The following is an 18,832-nucleotide window of genomic DNA, read 5'->3' as shown; positions in this document are numbered from 1 at the left end:
TCTTAGTTTCTGATTCTATTGGCAGGGCCCTTCCTAGGGCTGTTCTTGCCTGATTTTCCTTGTTTTGTTGCCGGGCTTTGCCCTCCATTGTACCAAAAAAAAAAAAAAAAAAAATGTGCCTCCATTTTATGGAGTGATTGGGGACGACTTTTCTACCCTTCAATAATACTATGGTTGTGACATTGTATAAAGTCAATTATACGTTGACCGTGTCTAGCAATGTAGACGTGGCTTGTAATGACGTATTAAATTAGTTGTAGAATTGACAAGTTAAGTGAATGGGTAATTCATTATCATCTCATGTTATAGTTTAATTAATCACGCCTAAACCTTAAAGTTATCTAATCGCATAAAAAGTCTATTATGCATTGCAATGTGAAAAAGTTAAATTTCAGGTATTATCACAGGGTTATGTTATTTACACACTCATTTTTACTTTTCACACACCTTTTTCAATTTTTAGTTGTTGGATCAAATGAATTGAAAAAAATCTATAGCCAAAACTTAATCAGGATGTGTGAAAGGTAAAAATGATTGTGTGAATATTACTATTTGTGTCAAGATGCATATTGAGTGTAGCTAACTGTTCCTTAAACTTGAGAGTAACAAGTATTTTTTAGTTTGAATGTCACATTGTCGCGCTGTGTCATTTTTGGTCTAACACATGTCTATACTCTATTTTATGACTATCGTGCTTCCGAGAGGAGGCAATATGAGATGTCAACCTTTCATTTATTATTATGATACGCTTATTAATAACACTATTTGGTTATGAGTAGATGTGGTAAATCAACTTATTGAGTTATTAATGGATACCAGTTAAGATCCGTTTAATTTGATATCACCAAATTAAAGAGATAAGATTGGTAATGGTGATAATGGTGTAAGGTGAAATCAAACTATGAATGGATACTCATTAACAGCCCAATGAGTTGATTTGCCACATCCAGTTAAGAGTGTTGTTAACCCCTTTTTACCTTTCACACACATCTATCAATTTTGATAATTGAATTGAAAGATTTGGAGATGATCAAATGACATAAATTAACAACGAATGTGTGAGACTTAAAAAAATATGTGTGGACAACATTACCCTTTGGTTAATCTGAGTATTGAACCGACCGCACCTCCATCCCCCTCAACAAGGTCGAGAACGACGCCAATATCAGCCTCTCCCTCCCTTAGCGAGGACTTCCTTCCTCCGGTTCCCAAAATCACCTAAACTATGGTCCACTTTGGGAATATTTCTCAGAGTTCGGTCATCAACGTACGATTGTGGTTATCCTGCACAGTTTTGTACATAGTACACACAACTTAGTTAAGAAAAACCCCCCAACTATTAGCAAGGGATTGTAGATATTAAATTGTCATTAAATGAAGGCTGAGATAATTAGGTGGAAACAGGGGAGAAAGGTTAAAAGGTTCAACGTTGTATCTGGCGTGTATATTGTCCGTTGCGTGATGGATCATGCAGCGTTAAAGCTAAACAGCGCGCTGAAAGCTCATCATTATCTCTAATCCAACGGTCCAAAGTCAAAGTGGCTGTTTTATCGGAAAGGAAATGGGCCCCGCTCCAATTTGGACAAGCATTCCATTGAAACGTATAAATGGTGCTGATTCATTTGTATTTTCGAATCCAGGGGCTAATTGTGTGTTGTACTTAATCGAATAGTCGACCCAACCCGATTTTAAAAGGACGATATTGTCCATTTAAAAGAACAATTTATATGGAATGATTTTGCAATCACGTAGCATCTTGATCAATTTAACTATATAATGTGATGTAATGAAAAACTTACACACGTCATTGATTTATTAAATCAGGACACAACGGTGGCGATAAATTCGTTCCATATTATTAGGGACAATGTTCGAAATTATCACAATAATTTAGAAATAAGAGAGTTTTTAATTGGAAGCTCATGAGTAAAAATCTAACACGCTATCTATTAAAATATTAAATCACATGTAAATTTGAATGATATCTCAATTTAGGCATGCTCCTCCTCGTTCATTTATGCATTAACGTATATTGATCCTATAAACATCATAAGATTCGTTTGAAAATCAAAAATTGAAATGAAAATTCTGAAACCAATTTTAATTTTCAAAAAATAAAATAATAATAATAATAATGAGCAGTTAAACTTATAAAGATAAAAAACTGCTCCTTGCCCTCCGAGCAGAAAGCACGAAAGGACAATTGCAGTAGGACCGGAAGAAACGAAAGTGGGAAACTGTTTGAATCAAAACAAAAAGGTTTGTTGAAAATTATTGACATTGATGAGAACTGCATGTGGATGTGCATGTGCATGTGGGTCCCATATCTAAGCTGGGTTTTCTTCCCATGTCTACCCTCTACTTTCCTAATATTTGGCATGTCAAATTGACAGTGTCTATCTAAATCACTACCTCATTTTAAGGAAGGGTATCATATCAAATTTTCACGATTTGAATCGTGTATTTTTTAAATTATATTTTATAGATTAACTTTGTAAAATATTAGTTAAATCGAAAATATTTAAAGTATCTAATTGAGTTTAAAAAAACTGATGAATGCATTGTTCTAATAAAACATTGAAATTTTATCGTGATAATTAAATTGGCAAATGGTTTCGGACTTGAATTTTTGCAAGAATGATTTATGAATCAAGATTTAGAAAATAGACGATTCGGATCGTTGAAATTCGATGTGGAGTGGGTCTCACAACTAATTTTTATTTTTTGAAAAAAATGGAGATCCCTCTCGACCTGCCTCACCCAGAGCATACATACATGTAGTTGTAAAATGTATATGTACTGTGTCACAAGCTGTACACTCATTTCTTCGTTTCTTACGCGTCACGTGACTACATTACATCAAGCTAATTTACTAGGAGATGGACTTACTTATCTCGAGATGTATACCATTTAGGGCGCGTTTACGTAACGGTAATGAAAATAAGAGGAATTGAATTGAGGATGAGTTGGAATGAGGAGAAGTCAGAATCGGATTCCTGTTGAAGCTATTTACTTAAATGTTCTGGAATCGGAATAGAATTTCATAAAACTGTTTACTAATTCAGCATAATCGGAATATAAACTAATATGATTACTAAAATGCCCTTGTCCCAATTAAAATATTTTATGTACTTTAATGGGTTTGTAAAGGATAGTCTTGAAAATAAAAACAGTAAGTGAGGGCACAAAGGGAACAAAAGTGTTATTCCAATTACCCAAACAATCAAGAATTGGATTACCACCTATATCTAGGGAATCCAATTGCATCAATACAAGGAATTGAATTCCAAAATTTGTGTGGGCCCCACTGCTTTTTTGATTCCTCCATGTTTAGTAAACACTAGAATACTCTGTAATCGGAATTCAATTCTACATTCTCTTTCCGATTACTGATACGTAAACACACCCCTAGTTGCTTAATCACACGTTGCGTGCTATGTGAAAAAGCATCAGAAGGCATACACTATGGGATATGTAAATATTTCTACTTTAGCTTTGAATCCCAGTTCCACACTTTGTCACTTGGCTAAAATATGTATTTACTAGATCAAGCTTTTGTACTTTATAGGTTCCTATGAAGATTAATACAACGCAAACCATGACAAACGCCAAGTCTCAATTTATTATAAATGTTGATTAGGGTAGCTCTCAAACTTAGTGAAATCAAAATACAACAAGCGTGATTACTGTTATGAAGTGGAAATTACAACATTATAATTGAAAACAATTCCCCCACTCATTATTTTTCTTACGAGAGAGGTTGATGCTAGAGCCCAAAACAACACGAAACCACAAACAAAAACATTCAAACGTAGTAGCACCAACAAGTCCTGCAAGTACTGCCCGTCTTTCTCTATGAAGATCGGGAGGAATACAGCAAAACTAATCTTGCTTTATCTGATTTCATTGCTTGCTTAAAACTTAATTATCTTGGATTATAGAACAGCAAGAACCGAGACCCCATCGGCATACCTGCGATAAGTGCGACGCTTCATGACATCTGTGAGTTCTGAGGAGTAGCTACTTCCCACAATCTCTTTATACTTGTTCCACCATCGCATGAAGCTGCTCTGCGCCAAGAAAATATCAGGTGTCACTGCGAAATTCTCGAGCGTATCCAGCACGTAACGCTCAAATTCGATCATCTTTAGCTTGGCATCTGGATTACTTGCTCGTTCGTCGCACAAGATAAGCGCTTCCTCGACGTGCACCCAAAAACAAGAATCATCATTCAGACTAGAAGCCACACTCTTCGCTTTTGAGTTGGACTTGCTTGCGCTGCGCAGTTGCGGGTTCTCCCTTTCTTCCCTCTCTCTCTTTTCCTTCTTCTTTTTCTCCTCTTCATTGTACCATTGCTCCAAAAGAACGAAATGCCGAGGCCTTTCCTCTCTGTAATTTTTTCCACCTTCCTTGTAGTACTCAGCAATGTGAAGCGGTTCGATCATCCTTCTGTAATTCGTTCCAGCAAAAAGAAAACGGACACGCATTGCGGCTCCTTCTGTCTGGGGCTTGTTCGCAGCTTCTGTAACCGTGTCAAGCCAATAGTTTGAGAGCTTCTTCTTGTACTCTTCGGCATTAATGTCACTCGCGTAACGCTTGTTTCTGTACCTGTCATAGTATCCAATTCCCATGTCTTTGGACTCCTTCTTGTACCATTCCATGTTGGCCATGTACTTTTTAATGTCATTCAATTTCAAGAAAGAACTGTAAACCTTCGTCTTCTGGATCGCTATTTTACGTTCGTGAGTGACCATCTTTTTTATCAGACTTTCGAATTCAATTTTGGGTTGTTGCTGCTGCAATGACTTTTACAAAAGGAGTTAAGAGAAAAGTTAGTAGCTAGAAGTAAACATGGGATGTGATTTCCGCAAAACTCGTATTCTCCCATCGCACACCCGTGTTTATTTCTAGTCTTTGGATTAAATAAATCAAAGGAGAATCAAGAGATGGAAATAAACAGGTTTGTGCGGAAACCATTTCCCTAAATCATCATCAAATCAGATATTTCTGTTGAAAGTTTGATACCTGTGAGCTGAGAACTCCTAATATTGCTGCCAACTGTGTTTTAATTCCAGCTTTAAGTGGAACTCTATCCTCTTCAACCAACTCAAAGACATCTCTAGACAATGCCTTGGTCTTGAGATCATTCAAAATCTTTCCGTAATCAAACAACTGAGTCCCTGAATTCGGAACTGGATTTTGAACACACTGAGAGCTGGTTTCCACCAATAGTTGCAAAATGGCATCAGCGTCCTCAAAGCAAGAACCACCCGAAGAGGAGCACAGTAGGAATGTTCCGAAAGGCTTATAACCACTTGCTTGCGAAGTTAGGAAGACTTTAGGTACAGGATCATTGATGGAGGCTACATTCAAGAAGCAAGAACTCCATGTTGAGAATTCCAACACACATTGTCGGAGATTTTTGTCACCGATCAAGGGTGAACCGAAAGTGATGCAAAGGGGGCGTTTCGCTTTCGACAAGTCGAGGATTTGTAGCAGCCATAAGGTGAAAAGGGTAGCCACAGCACCTCCAAAAGAATGTCCAGTGATAACTATCCGTGAGGTTTTGCTGCTAGCTACCAGCTGAAATATTGACATAAAAGTTAGTCAATTACTGAATTTCTATATAATCAATTCGGAGAAGTCTTTACAAATAAGTTCCTCAAACTTCATTCATAGTAACAAAAAAAAATAAAAACACTTAAACTCGGTTTTGAACAAACAAAGAAAGGACTCCACTGTTAATATATCCGGTTCTTATAACTCTATAAATGAGGGATATATAAGAGTTTTTCGTTAACATTAACAGTTTGTCAAAGAAGCCAAACTAATTAAGTGAAATGTAATCTAGCAATATATATATATATATATATGATTTTTAACTGTTTCTCACTATCATTAAGAGTCGTCAAAGCGGTTAAGCATTATCGGTTATCAGAGAGACAATAATACACACCTCTTTTCGCAAATTATAGAGGTTTTTGTGGTTAAATTTGAAGAATTCGATTGCCAATTCATTGACGGAGAAACTTGGGGTGTTTTTGCTGCACAAAAACTCAAAGAGAGGAAAATTTGCGTCCTTGAGAGTCAACGACGAAACCATCACTGGTTGATCGTGAGGCGTGACGGGTGAAGTAAGAAAAGATATGATGATGGTGTTTGAGTGCTTGGTTTCATTAATGTATAAGGCCATTTGTGCATTCGGATCAGCAGCTGTCTGGAGCTTTTGCTTCTGAACCGCGTCCCATGACTGGTGCAGGGGAGGAGAAGTCACCAGCACATTTGCTAGTTCAAGCCCAGCACTGCTAATTCTGTCATCACCAACAAAAATTTGAAGCAAAGTTAAAAGGAGGGTGTAAGCAAATAGCATCCAACTATAATAACAAACATGCTTGAAACTTCTGTTGAAATAGCTGAAAATGTCAGTCTAACCACCAAAAGTATTTTTAATTACACGACATTTAGTTGTACTTTTAAAATAATTAAAAGTTTTTTAGATAAAATACTTTTAGATTCCAAAAACACTTACAAGAAGCATTTGAAGTGTTTTTCCAGGCTTTACTTATATTTTTAGTAAGAATTGATTTTAAAAATATTTCAAACAAGCTAGTTTTCTAGAGAAATTTCGTCATATTTCTAGCAAAGTGTTATTTCCGAAAATTATTGTTCATTGATCTTCCTCATTTCATTTGATCTGACGACTCAAAAATTAAGAGATGTATGACGAATAAAAATAAGTGCGTGAATAATACTACCTATTTCTAACGAAGCCACTTCATCAAATACTTGGAAGAATGAAATTGCACTTTGGTAAACTATAAGGACGATCATTAAGCTATTGTATTTCGTAAGATTCACTTTACTCATAAGCACTTATTATTTACCATGAACATATAGAAATGTTTATTAAATATTCAAGTGCCCTTCGAAAAAGCACTTGAAATATAGAAGTGCTTGTAGAAGGCGGACATAGCACATGCTTCTCCTAAAAGAGCTTATACCGTCTATCTAAAAGCGTTTTGCAAGTGTTTTTTTTGCCAGATTCAACCATAAGAACTTTTGATTGTTGAAAAAACACACTTTTAGCCATTACAGACCATTTTCCGCTTAATCAAGATAACACAAGAAAAATCATGGCAAAGGATTCAAAGAAAAATAAGGATCGGAGGAGTTTGAAGTCGAAGTTGACTTACTGGTCGTTCATCTTCAAGCTTTTGCCGATCTGCTTAAAACACACGGTAGGTGGAGAAAACTGGATACCAGAATAGCCCTCCTATCTCTATTTATATAGAATAATTAATCCTATCGTTATTATTAATATTATGGACATCTTTCTCCCACCAATCAAAAGGCCCCACGACGAAACTTCCACCAAGTAGACGATGCACAGCAAAGTCTAGGTCGTCGTCAACGCAAATTGTTCCTGAAAGCTTCTCGGATGAAAAGGGAGGGCCCTAGACCTTTACCTCGATGCTTTTCCTCGGCTTCTTCTGTACGTTTACGTGTTAAAATTCAGGTTAATTATTCCCACTTGCATTATTTATTTCCTCTTGTGCCCTGCAACGAATATTCGAAGCGGGTTAATATATTGCTGATTTTAACTGAACGTTCGTGGAAGGATGCAAAGAAATTTACAAAGAAATCTAACGAGTGAATCTGAGGGCTCAGGTATGGCCGTTGAGCGTTCTGTTTCTTTGAGTTCACCTACCAGCAATACAATATGGTCGTCTTTTTCTATTCTTTGCTTTTGCAAATTACAAGGGGCAATCCTTGAGTTCGGACGCTCGCACGCGCGCAAGGAGCACATGGTGGGACCATCGGCAAGAAAGGGTGTTTTGTGCGTTGAATTAGAGAATCTCTAATGTTTATCCCTATTCTTGGTCCTTACCATCGTATGTCCTTAAAGTTAAGAACTTGGTGACTTTTAGTGGATTGGAACTCCAGTCCCTATAATATAGGGGACTGTCCAGAGACCCCAAAAATTACCTTACAATTAAAGATTGCGTAGAGATGTGCATGTAGATGGTATTATTCTTAGTTTTATATTGGAACCTCAACTTTTTTTCAGATGAAGTTCCCAGCATGTAATGGGATTCTAGAATATCAGCTTCCAATGGGGCAGATGCCGTTACTTTTCTCGTCTGTTGCTGAGAAAACAAGAGTTATGAAAGTATTTTTGGGGGTTTTTTTTTTTTTTTTTTTGTTTTTTTACGGTTTAGATTAACCCCTGTGAAATTAACAATGATTTTTTAACTTGTAATCCCTAAATTTAAAGATTATACTATAAAGACACTACCATTGGAACTAATTTTCTTTTAGGAACAAGTATATTCCTCTTAAGTTCGTAAATGAGTCTTCAAAAATAGTGGTGGGACTCCGATTAAAAATGCTCTTAGACAGCCATGTAGTCTAGTCGTTCGCAGCCAAGAATTTCTCCCAATATAGGGCTGACTTTTATTGTTTCAAGATGGAAGATAGATCTGTGATCAATCAAATATTTCAGACAGCCAAAAGAGGAGTTTGCACTTGTTAAATTTAGTTACAAAATTGATCAATGAATATCTAAATGGGATAACTGGTTAAATCGTATCAACGAATCAAGAATTGTGAGAAGAGTGCCAAATTTTCAATCGAACGTTGTGCGATCTTTGGGGAACACTTGGAAAATCCCATTGCTCTGACTCCCATTAAATTTTAATCAAACTTTGTACGAGCAATCAGCAGTTGTAGGAATAAAGGGCAAAAAATTGCATAAGACAGAAAGAGGTGTGCCTTCGCAGCGTTAATGCTTGCTTTTCCTGAACACTGGTGACTTATTTTGATGCCCAAAGTCCCAATTTAACACGACCTACATTGCTTCCACTGAACCAATGTCGATATTTTTCGATTATATGTTCGTGAGAGCAAAGAGAAAAAGCACAAAGACTACCTGAGCACTCATGATTTCGAAGTGGCTGATGCTGTTACCAATTTGCTAGAAACGACTGTTCTGATGCTGTATGATAAGAAGCATTCGTCCATGCACTTGTAGTATGTATAGTGTGGTTACTTTATTGGGTACTCTCGTATTGTTACAAGAAACAGGTGCGGTGGGAAAAATTTACGAGTCCAAAATCTGAAGAGTATAGTAACTTACCAGGAAGAAAAAATGCATAGTCATTACGTCTGAAAATAGTATAACGAGAAAAGAGCATGCCAACCGTGGAAGTCGGTTTAGCTTTGCTATTGCACTGAATACACATCTGCAAGTGAGTCGAACAAAAATTATATGAGAACCGAATTGCTTACAATTTCTTATGCCTTAAGAGCACTTCCACCATGAGAAACCCTCCCCCAGGCTATTCACTATTTAATTCATCCAGTGAACAATAACTGTTCTTAATAAACAGTAATTACCTTTTGCATCTCCACCATTGCACTTGAATAGTCCTGGCAATAGGCAATAAAATATTAGTTTTTTTTTAAATAATAAAAAGTAATTTTATTTGTAATTTCGGATAGGATTTTTAATCGGTCTCGTTGTACCATTTTCTATTAATTTTTTTTTCTTTTCACATGGTGTACTACACCATTCCAAAACCTTTTTATTTATTTATTATTATTATTTTTCTTCTACTCTTTCACATGGTGCCAACGCACCATTCCAAAAGCCCAAACCCCTTCTTTTCAACCCGTGGTCCCCCCCTCTCCAACGCACCAAACCCCATCGCCTCTTTTCCTCCATCTTCACCACCCCACCGCCGCCTCTCTTCCTCTATCTTCACCATCCCACCCACCTTAGCCTCCATCAACAGTCTCGATCTTCCCCGCTCCTTAACCAAACTCTCTCTCTCTCCTCTTTCCCCCAAAAAATCCCAAATCGTGTGATCTGGGCGTGCCAGTGGAAGGAGGAGGATCACGAAGGGGTGAAGGCGGTGTGGGGTGTGGCAGCAATTGCGGCGGAGAAGGGATTGGATCTCTGCCATTTGTTTGTGAGTGTTCATCAACCTCGGCGACGAACTCCGGCGAGAGCCGTTGAGTTCGAAGCTTGGGTTTTACAATTTTTTTATTTTTTTTTAAATTTTTTTATTTATTAATATTTAATATTTTTATTAATTTTATATTATGACTGAGGTCGCCCTGATGTCAGCCCACGTCGCATTGCCTTTGGGCTCTTGGGCTGGCAACTCGTGTCGGGCCTCTTCCTCGGGCCTGCTCGAGCTCCATTGCCAGCACACGCTAGGCTTGGTTGCTCAGGCTCTCTGCCACTGTTTGCGGGCCTATCCCTCGAAGGACGTTTCAATAGCTTGCAACCATGTATCACACACAAAATTGTAATTGTACTTACATGACTAGCAGGAATGGAATGAACAACTTGAAGATAAGTAAGGCGGCCATGAGAAATGGCTGCAATTAGAAGCAAATAATATCAGGTAAGTAGTAGCGACTAATCCGATAAATACTCAGGAAAGTTCAACCTTCAATTACACTGAAGACAGTAATGAACTGGTACACTGATGAAATCTCAAAACTTGCAATACTCGCAAAGTTTCCCGTTCCAAAGAAAGCAACGTTGAATAAAACTATCTAAAACCACAAAAGACATCCGAGAGTACCATGATGAGCAGTAAAATTATCAAAAAGACTGGGCAATGTATATCATTAAATTTCTCCAACAATCAGATAAATATTTTCCAAAAAGAAAAGAGAAAGGACTTACAAAGATTAACGGAATTCTCACGTCAGAGAATATACCGTCAAGTATGACGTTATCCTCCATATTGCTAAAGGAACTTGACGACCTTTTCACCTTACTTGAGTAAGTGTGTTTTCAACTAGTATCCAAGAGATGAGTACAAGGGACAGAGCACCGTAGAAAACAGCTTCATATCTGCATATGTTTTGAGAATGAAGGAAAAGATAAAAAAAAATCATCCTAACATTATGCATATTAAAAAAGGAAAATGATATTGGCACTCTAAAAATCTCATTCTATACTCCTTACAAGTGTATTTTTCTTTCAAAATATAGAAAGTTTGAAGTGTAGAATAAGATTTTTAAAGTATCAATAACAATCTCTTTATAAAAAAAAACTGTTAAATAAAGGCAACTATAAAAGTTAGCATATGGATGGACTGTACCCGATAGATAATAGAAGAAATGTGGAAAAGCATCGTAGCTATCCTTTAATTACCGATAGATAATAGAAGAAACTAGAAAATGTGCCCGCGCGATGCCGCGGGACTTGAATACATGATGTTGAGCTGTATGATGAAGATATGTTTTATCTGGATAAATTTAGCACAATGAAGAATGAAGAGAGGGATAGATGTGTGAATGGGGTTGATAAGATATGTAGTTTTGTTTTTATATACATTCAACTTAACTGATGTGAAAAGGCATTGATCAATTAACAGAACGAAAGTGAACGTTTTGGTTCCTTAATAAACAGAAGTAACATGTAGTTTACACAAATGTCGGCCCTGTAGTAAAGGTGGCAAAGTAGATGTCATTTGAGTTAGGCACATGTTTGAGCAGTTGACAAAACATATAAAAACTGTTTTGTTCTTATTCTAGCATCATAGTTTCGAAGCACAAACGCGCAAAGTAAAAACTATGCAAGACGTTTGTTTCCTTAAGAAACAGCAGTAACATGTTGTCCACACATATTTTGCCATTACATTTAAGATGACAAAATATGTCTTGTAGGTTGGTTATCTGTTTCAGTAGTTACCAAAAAACAAAAAGAGTGTTTCGTTGTTGTTGAAGCAGCCAAGTCCTTAAGCTAAAATGTTGAAAGGCAAAAAGATGTAGAAAGCCCTGCTGCAGTCGATCACGGAGATTGTGGTGTTAACTTCTTCTGAGAGTGGACATCTTCCGCACTATAACAAAGAATATAAATTATAGTTTAACAAATGCTACCATGATGTTTGTTATGTAGGTGTCTGCTGGAAAAACAAATTGTAATTTACCTATCTTTGCTTTTTTTGGTTTGAGATTTTGTTTTGAGTGTGGCTATCGGCACTTTGTCTGCTGGTTCAATTTTGGGGACAACCAGATTGTGGAATTCTTTAGCAATTCTAGCAGAATTGGTTGTGTCTGTTTGGTCGCCGCGAGGTTTTTTGCTGTCAATGAAGGTACAAATTTATAAGGTTAGAGAACATCTAGGGAAGGGAGAATGGGACCAGTGAAAGAAGACAACTTTGGAAACCCAGCTTCGTGTAAATTTCATTTCTCCCTTGCGGCAAGAAGTAAAGAAACATGGAAATCAGTTTGATTCCTGCTGTGTTAGAATTATTGATACAGTGAATGCAGCACGGCATTCTAGTGTTAAAATTAGTGATACAGGTAGAAAAACAACAAAAAATCATGTGCAATCGAATCAAGTGTTGAAAAAGCAAAGAAGAAGTAGATGTTCATTATGAAACCTATAGTAAGAAAAAAGAGAGCTCAAATATGTTGGCTTGGTTTGCAATAGTATAGCTGGTAAGAATGCAAGTGGAAGAATTGTTCTGAAGAGAAATATATAATCAAAAGCAACTAAAAGTAAGCTATTGGAAGAAATTTAGAAACTCACAAACACCAGCACTAAGTTAGACGCAAGCTCAACACAATTTAAATAGTAAAAATTCAAATATATATATATATATATATGCTCTTGAATTGAGAACTTCATCAAAAGAAGACTGAAATATCGTTGAACATTGTTTTGGCTAATCAAAGTTAAAACGTAACAAACCAATAAAAAAAAAAGAGTTAAATGGAATCCCATGGTCAATGGGGTATCAAATTGTAAACAGTATAAGTCTAAAATTGTAGTATACCTAAGAGAAGCATGGTTTGGAAGATTGTAAACACTATAAGTATAAAATTGTAGTATACCTAAGAGAAGCATGGTTTGGAAGATTTACACATGAGATTTTAAAGCAAGAGAAAACTTTACCTGTTAGATTTGTCCGGTTCATTAGGAAACAATGCTCTTTTTGAAGTCTTTGTGGGTGCAACTGACTGGGGTTGTTGATTTGGTCGGTGAGAAGGCATCACTGGGTTGGGGGTCGCTTGAGTCATAATATGTATCCCTACGGAGGGAGTAGGTGTTTTTGGTGTGACCAAGGCAATTGTTGGGCTTGAAAGCGGTTGATCTTGGAGTAGTCCATGAACTATGAAGTCTGTCTTTCCAAAGTCAGTGTTTTGATTTCCAAAAGAGAGCTGAAATTGTTTTGTTGTGCCAACCAAATTTTTTAGAGCTGGTGGAAGTATGAAAGGATCCTCATGTCCATCCTCTATCACCAGAGTGTGGCAAGAAACACGAAGTATTTTTTCGGCATGTCTTCCTATCATGAGGAAGTTATGCTGATTTGTGCTATCTTCCACAATAAGATCTATTTTGAACCTAGGTAAGATGAGGATATTTGGTTGTTAGGAAAAGAATACTGCTAATAGCAATCTTGTGGGTAATGTACCAAATGCAATAGAACCACTGTAATGCAGGGTATGCATGTATAAAATGGATAGAAAGACAGATTATTTAGAATTAATTTACCTCACATCAACATATTGTGCAGAATGAGAAGTGTATGTTTGAAAGTTTTGAGTTAATGAATCATGGAACAACATTATAAGCTGATTTTAGCTGCTGGCTCTATAATGTAGAAGCACAAATGGAAATGATGGTTCCCAAAGTTTGTAAGGCATAGTTTAACAATTAATATGATGTTCAAAAGTTGTGCACTGGAAGTTTAATTCCCAAGTAATGAACATGTGTAAATATGAATAAGCACGACTAAAACACATAAAATAAGGATGAGTGCAACCCAATGACATAGAAAATAGATTGTTGTAGTCTAGAATTCTTAATTGGAACAAATTTAAAAGGATATTTTACAATGGTCTTATTTAGAATCACAGCTGTTAAGCAGAAAGTGATAACCAAAGAAGAATTTTTGAAATGATTGTTGAATGTATTTTTTATAGCAAGGCTTGGGATGCACACCATAGGGGCATCCTTTGTATGGATGAAGGATCATTTATGTATTATGTAATCCTTGGGGAGACGACTTATTTGTCATAATTGCAAGATAATAAAAAAGGATTCAGCAACGTATTATAAGCATCATATGTAAAATAGGTGTAAAAGTATATTACCATGGTTCGGGTAATCTGTTTATGAACCCATGTTCATTGCACTCAAACGATTCAGAGTGTTTCTTGACAACTTTATGGCAAGATGGGCATGATTTGTACCACCAACCCTTAGTCAAATCGAATTCAACAATAGTTGCTTGGCATACGAAACTTGCATTCTGTTATGCAAACATGAGATTTTGAAATTAACTTTGCAAACATGGAGTATAAACAGATAGAGAAGCAAAGCAAGAGATGGTTAAGTTAGATGCAGCACGAAAATCTATTAGTAAAAAGAGGTGGTTTCGGTGAATAGTTTGGTGATGACAAACTAACCTTGTGCAAGGCAGGATCAAGTAAAAGCAATTCGTCAATTGTTTTTGACTCAGTAGTAGCACTGACTGCACGGCCCGTATACATCTCAGCTGAGGTGGGCAGGATTTGAAGAGGTGATCTGCTATGCTTAAACCTGTTTTGTGCATGTTTAGGGTGAGAAAGATTAATCGAAGAAATATAAGCGAAAAAGTTATTAAAGAAGGGTTGTCGATTTACTTGTGTTTGTATTCAGAGAGTTGTGGAATATCTGGATTGAAAACACAAACGGTTGATCCTGTGCTTCCGAGAACAGGTTTTCCTGTAAATATGAGATAACAATTAACAAACTGAAACTTTAAGTAGTTAGATAAAGCATGGTAGGGTATAACCTTGGTATTGTTTTACTTTCAGGCTTGTGAAAGCACAAAATACGGGTGGCAAAAGTGCTTGTATTCCACTGGTCTCAAAACCTGTTGCAGTCTCTCCCCATAAGGTTATTCTCACTGTTTCGTCTCTGTAAGTAATACAAAAGATGATGGTTTGGTATATGTCATAAATAGGGTGGCATATAAATAATATTTAGAGTTTAATGTAAATAGTAATTACCTAATGTTTTGCAAGGTTAGATTTCTCTTCTTTGCAACTCTTGTGTTCTGGATAGTGATTTCTTCAGTTGGCTGCACAGCCGTTAGGCAACCAAACACATCTACATATAATATTTAATGGGAGGAATGAGTGGACACTGAAGGCAACAAAAACATATAAATGATCAACTTAGATGTTTGAGCGGCACTTGAAACTAAATTTGTTACCTGTAAGCTCAACATCGTTGTCAATTCTTTGATGAAGTTGATTAAGCTCAATTAAATTGAACCAGTGCATTGGGAGTTCTTGACTTGTTTTGTGAATAGGAACGATTGTGGTTTTCCTATTCAATTCAATGATAGCTGCATGAGGGACAACCTTGCTTGATCTCTTGTTGTGAATGACACGAAATTTGTTGATTTCATATGCATTGCCGACACTTAGATGGTCCAAAAAAAATTGGATGTCTCGACCGTTCATGGTTCCGTGAACCGCATCTCTCTTTTAGAAGGAGAATTTTAAGATTAGACATAATACTAAATGAGTGGGATAACATTTAATGCATATAGTTTAAGAATCATGTAAACATGCAATATAGTCTATTTGTGGCTACTTAGATAGCATTTAAGATCATATGCAAGATGACAATGGAGATTATTCAGAGAATCAAATCGGTAGTAGTTGAAGCAACTTTGCAAAATGACATTTAGTTTGATTTGTATAGGTTAAAAAACAATGAAGAAAAATTAAGGAAAAGAAGACTTGATAGTTCATACTTAGTTTTGTTTCTAGAGGCATAAAAGCTTCGTCAAACAGAACAAAATATAATATTTGTAGTGAAATCCAAAGATAGGAAGAGTGTGCATGGTGCACTGTGAAATTTTTTTTTTTTTTTTTTTTTTTTTTGAACAAAATTTATTGAAAGCCATGTCATCATATGGAGAAAATAGGTTTTTCATTTGTTGTTTATTTGCATGAACTTGTTAACCTAGTATAAATTTAATGTTAAGCCCAAGATCATATCTAGTGAAACAATTAATCAGACAAATGGTAATTATGTAAGCGATGCATAATTGGGTAGCAGAGTGTATAAATCAGTTTCTTTGTGGAATTTAGTCTATGTTTGATTACAAAGTTTGTTGTACTGAGAACATGGCATGCACATTTGGATACGTAAAAATGCTAGCATTCAACAATAAGTAAGAAGGTGTAAAAATCTTACATCCTTATCAACGAAGATGCAATCAAGACTTATAGGTTGAGGATTATCTCCAATGCTTTTCGTGACCCATATTCTGCATACCCTGATGTGGAGTTTGTTTGCTGGCTGGTATGGCGTCAGAAAACGAACTGCTTGCTCCTCCATTAATCTAGATATATAAACAATTTAGGACCAAATTAAATTCAAAATTGAATAACGTGATTTAACAACTAAGTAGTGAAGTCATGTTTACAAAAATAAACAAATGCACAAAATAATAATACAAAGTTATACCTTCTTGTAAATGTTTTAAAACATCTTTATAAACTATGTTTTTTGTATAACCGTAGGGCATGTCGCTATTGTGAGCAATAACGATTTTGAGACCCTTTTTTGAGGTGACTCTAGATAGCGCAACATATAGTTGTCCATGTGAAAAAACAGTTTGCGATAGATATAGGCCAACAATTTTTAAGGATTGTCCTTGGCTTTTGTTGATTGTCATCGCATAACAAAGTTTAAGAGGGAATTGTCGCCTTCGTAGAGTAAAGGGATATTTATGCTGAGATGATTCAGTAATTATCCTGGGGATATAAACTTTTTCACCAATGTTGCTTCCCGTTATGATTGTTGCTTGTATAATTCTGTCGTTCAATTGCATCACAACCAATCGTGTTCCATTACACAATCCACTGCTTTGGTTTAAATTTCTAAGCAACATCACTGGGGTGCCAACTTTCAAATCTAACTTGTGGTGCGGTAAACCAGGTAAATCAAGTTGGTTTAGAAATTCATTTGGATAAAGCACATCTAAATTTTCTAAATTTTCTGTTGAAGAAGAGACCGTATCAAAACTGAGATAGGTACGATTATCGCCGGGCACCATACCCAACATAAAAGCGTTTATTTCAGTTGTTGTATCATTTCGTGGTGTGACAATAGCTCTTTCTTTCAAATATGGCACATCTCGGAAATTAGTTTTGAAATTTGTGTACACAGCTGAAACCATAGCTTTGATAGGATCTTCATCAAAACGGATAAGGAATTGTTCTGGAATTTGAACCCAAGAGCTTTCTTCATTAGTTGAAGGTAAAGAGTTGGTAGCAGTATCGTTTCCAATGTCTAATATCCACTTTGCAAAATGAGTGAGTTCTTGTTTTTCTCTTTCGTCCAAACTTGGTTTCGAAAGCCTCATGTTTTGCTTCAAACAAAATTTTGTTAAATATGGCCAAAGGTATGAACTCGTCAATGAAGCTTCGACAATGTCAGCAACACTTCCGTTTGGAACAACAGGAAGAATTTGTCTAAAGTCACCTCCAAAAAGAATCGGCTTACCTCCAAACGGCAAATGGTCAAAACCTGGTTTTGACCCCTTAAGAACATCACGAAGGGACCTATCTAGGGTTTCAAAACATCGTTTATGATTCATAGGTGCTTCATCCCAAATAATGAGAGTAGCTTCACTGATTAGGGTTGCAAGATGAGTCCCTTTTTTAATTTCACAAACTGAGCAATCTGTGATGTTGATAGGAATTTTAAATCTAGAGTGAGCCGTTCTTCCACCAGGAAGTAAGAGGGAGGCAATTCCAGATGAAGCCACTGCTAAAACAATTTGATTTTGGGATCTAATTCTAGCTATGATGGTGGTCCACAAAAAAGTTTTGCCTGTTCCACCATGACCATGTACAAAAAACAGGCCAGGTCTGTTGTTGTGAATTGTTTGTATGACACTGTCATAAACATATTTTTGCTCTTTATTTAACAGCTTGAATAGGTTTGAGTGCTCATGTTTTAGTGAGTCAACATTGTAATCTAACTCTTCCCTCAAACTCCTGTTTGTAATTCTATCCATCATCAACTTGTTTGGTTGTGGTAGGTGATGCTTTGACAAAGAACTATTCGAAGCAGCAAACAACTTTTCTAACTCGTACAAAAGTGAATTCCTAAGTTGATCTTGGTACTTAGAGACATCTTGTAGGCCAAAAGCATTCATCATGTTTTTCGAAATGTCATCACACATCGTCTTCCAATGTGTTTCAAATAGTGTTGATGGATTAGCAACATTACAAAAGAGAACCAATGTGACAAACAATTGCCTTAATTGAAAGGATGACGCAGTGACAACAGCTTCTAACATAGCACTATTCCATTCCTTATCATCCCCTAATAATCCAAGCGAGGTGCATGCAGCTTGGAATGTGGGTTCAAGAATGCCTTTGACAGTCCTTAAATCATTAAAACTAAAGCTGCCTTTTTGGTAATTTAGTAGCAACCTCAAATAGTATAATTCACCCGCAGCAGGGTGAATATACGCAACCCTTCCTAGAGATCTACCTCTTTTTCTACGGGTCCACTGTTTTTCATCATTTTTCCAAACATACTTGGTAGGGAACTCAACGTAAGCTAACATACGTGCATCAGGGTCTTGGACATTGGTTTGAAACCATTGGGTTAACATAGAGCTTTCAAGATTTGGGTGGTTAACAACATGGTTTAGATCATCAGTCTCTCTAAAAAGAACATTTTGGTCAGATGGAAGGTGTACAGACAACCTCTCAACCGATGGTTCTCTAAAATGAATGTGAAATTGTAACAATCTCCACACTGCTTCGTATGGGCATAAGTATC

General features: G+C 36.4%; 2 protein-coding genes and 1 long non-coding RNA gene across 3 annotated transcripts in view; all 3 read right to left on the bottom strand.

Moving 5' to 3' along the window:
- Positions 1 to 3,601: 3,601 nt before the first annotated feature.
- Positions 3,602 to 7,358, bottom strand: LOC137739069 (senescence-associated carboxylesterase 101-like). Its single transcript, XM_068478551.1, has 4 exons — positions 7,194 to 7,358; positions 5,957 to 6,311; positions 5,026 to 5,583; positions 3,602 to 4,805 (listed from the first exon to the last, which is right to left on the bottom strand). The coding sequence occupies exons 1-4, from the start codon at positions 7,202 to 7,204 to the stop codon at positions 3,936 to 3,938; spliced, it is 1,794 nt and encodes a 597-aa protein (XP_068334652.1). The 5' UTR covers positions 7,205 to 7,358; the 3' UTR covers positions 3,602 to 3,935.
- A 2,946-nt stretch (positions 7,359 to 10,304) lies between these two features.
- The window catches only part of LOC137739621 (uncharacterized), a 38,161-nt gene continuing 29,633 nt past the window's right edge, over positions 10,305 to 18,832 (bottom strand). The window contains exon 14 of the mRNA XM_068479257.1: positions 10,305 to 10,870. Coding sequence (XP_068335358.1) covers positions 10,786 to 10,870 — 85 coding nt within the window. The 3' untranslated portion in view covers positions 10,305 to 10,785. The remainder of the gene's footprint in view (positions 10,871 to 18,832) is intronic.
- On the bottom strand, positions 14,193 to 15,498 carry LOC137738820 (uncharacterized). The gene is made up of 5 exons (XR_011069061.1): positions 15,025 to 15,498; positions 14,808 to 14,932; positions 14,656 to 14,737; positions 14,440 to 14,572; positions 14,193 to 14,282 (listed from the first exon to the last, which is right to left on the bottom strand). It is a non-coding gene; the product is annotated as an uncharacterized lncRNA (long non-coding RNA).

Source organism: Pyrus communis, chromosome 7 (assembly GCF_963583255.1).
Source record: "Pyrus communis chromosome 7, drPyrComm1.1, whole genome shotgun sequence".
Classification (NCBI taxonomy): Eukaryota; Viridiplantae; Streptophyta; class Magnoliopsida; order Rosales; family Rosaceae; genus Pyrus; species Pyrus communis.
Note: the sequence above shows the minus strand (reverse complement) of the source record. Positions and strands in the feature narration are given on the sequence as shown.

What these genes read in the sequence shown, in the direction of transcription:
- LOC137739069 (XM_068478551.1), bottom strand. An exon ending in TCTATAATTTGCGAAAAGAG is followed by an intron (nt 5,584 to 5,956) that starts GTGTGTATTATT and finishes TCAATATTTCAG; the next exon opens with CTGGTAGCTAGCAGCAAAAC. An exon ending in TAGGAGTTCTCAGCTCACAG is followed by an intron (nt 4,806 to 5,025) that starts GTATCAAACTTT and finishes CTTTTGTAAAAG; the next exon opens with TCATTGCAGCAGCAACAACC.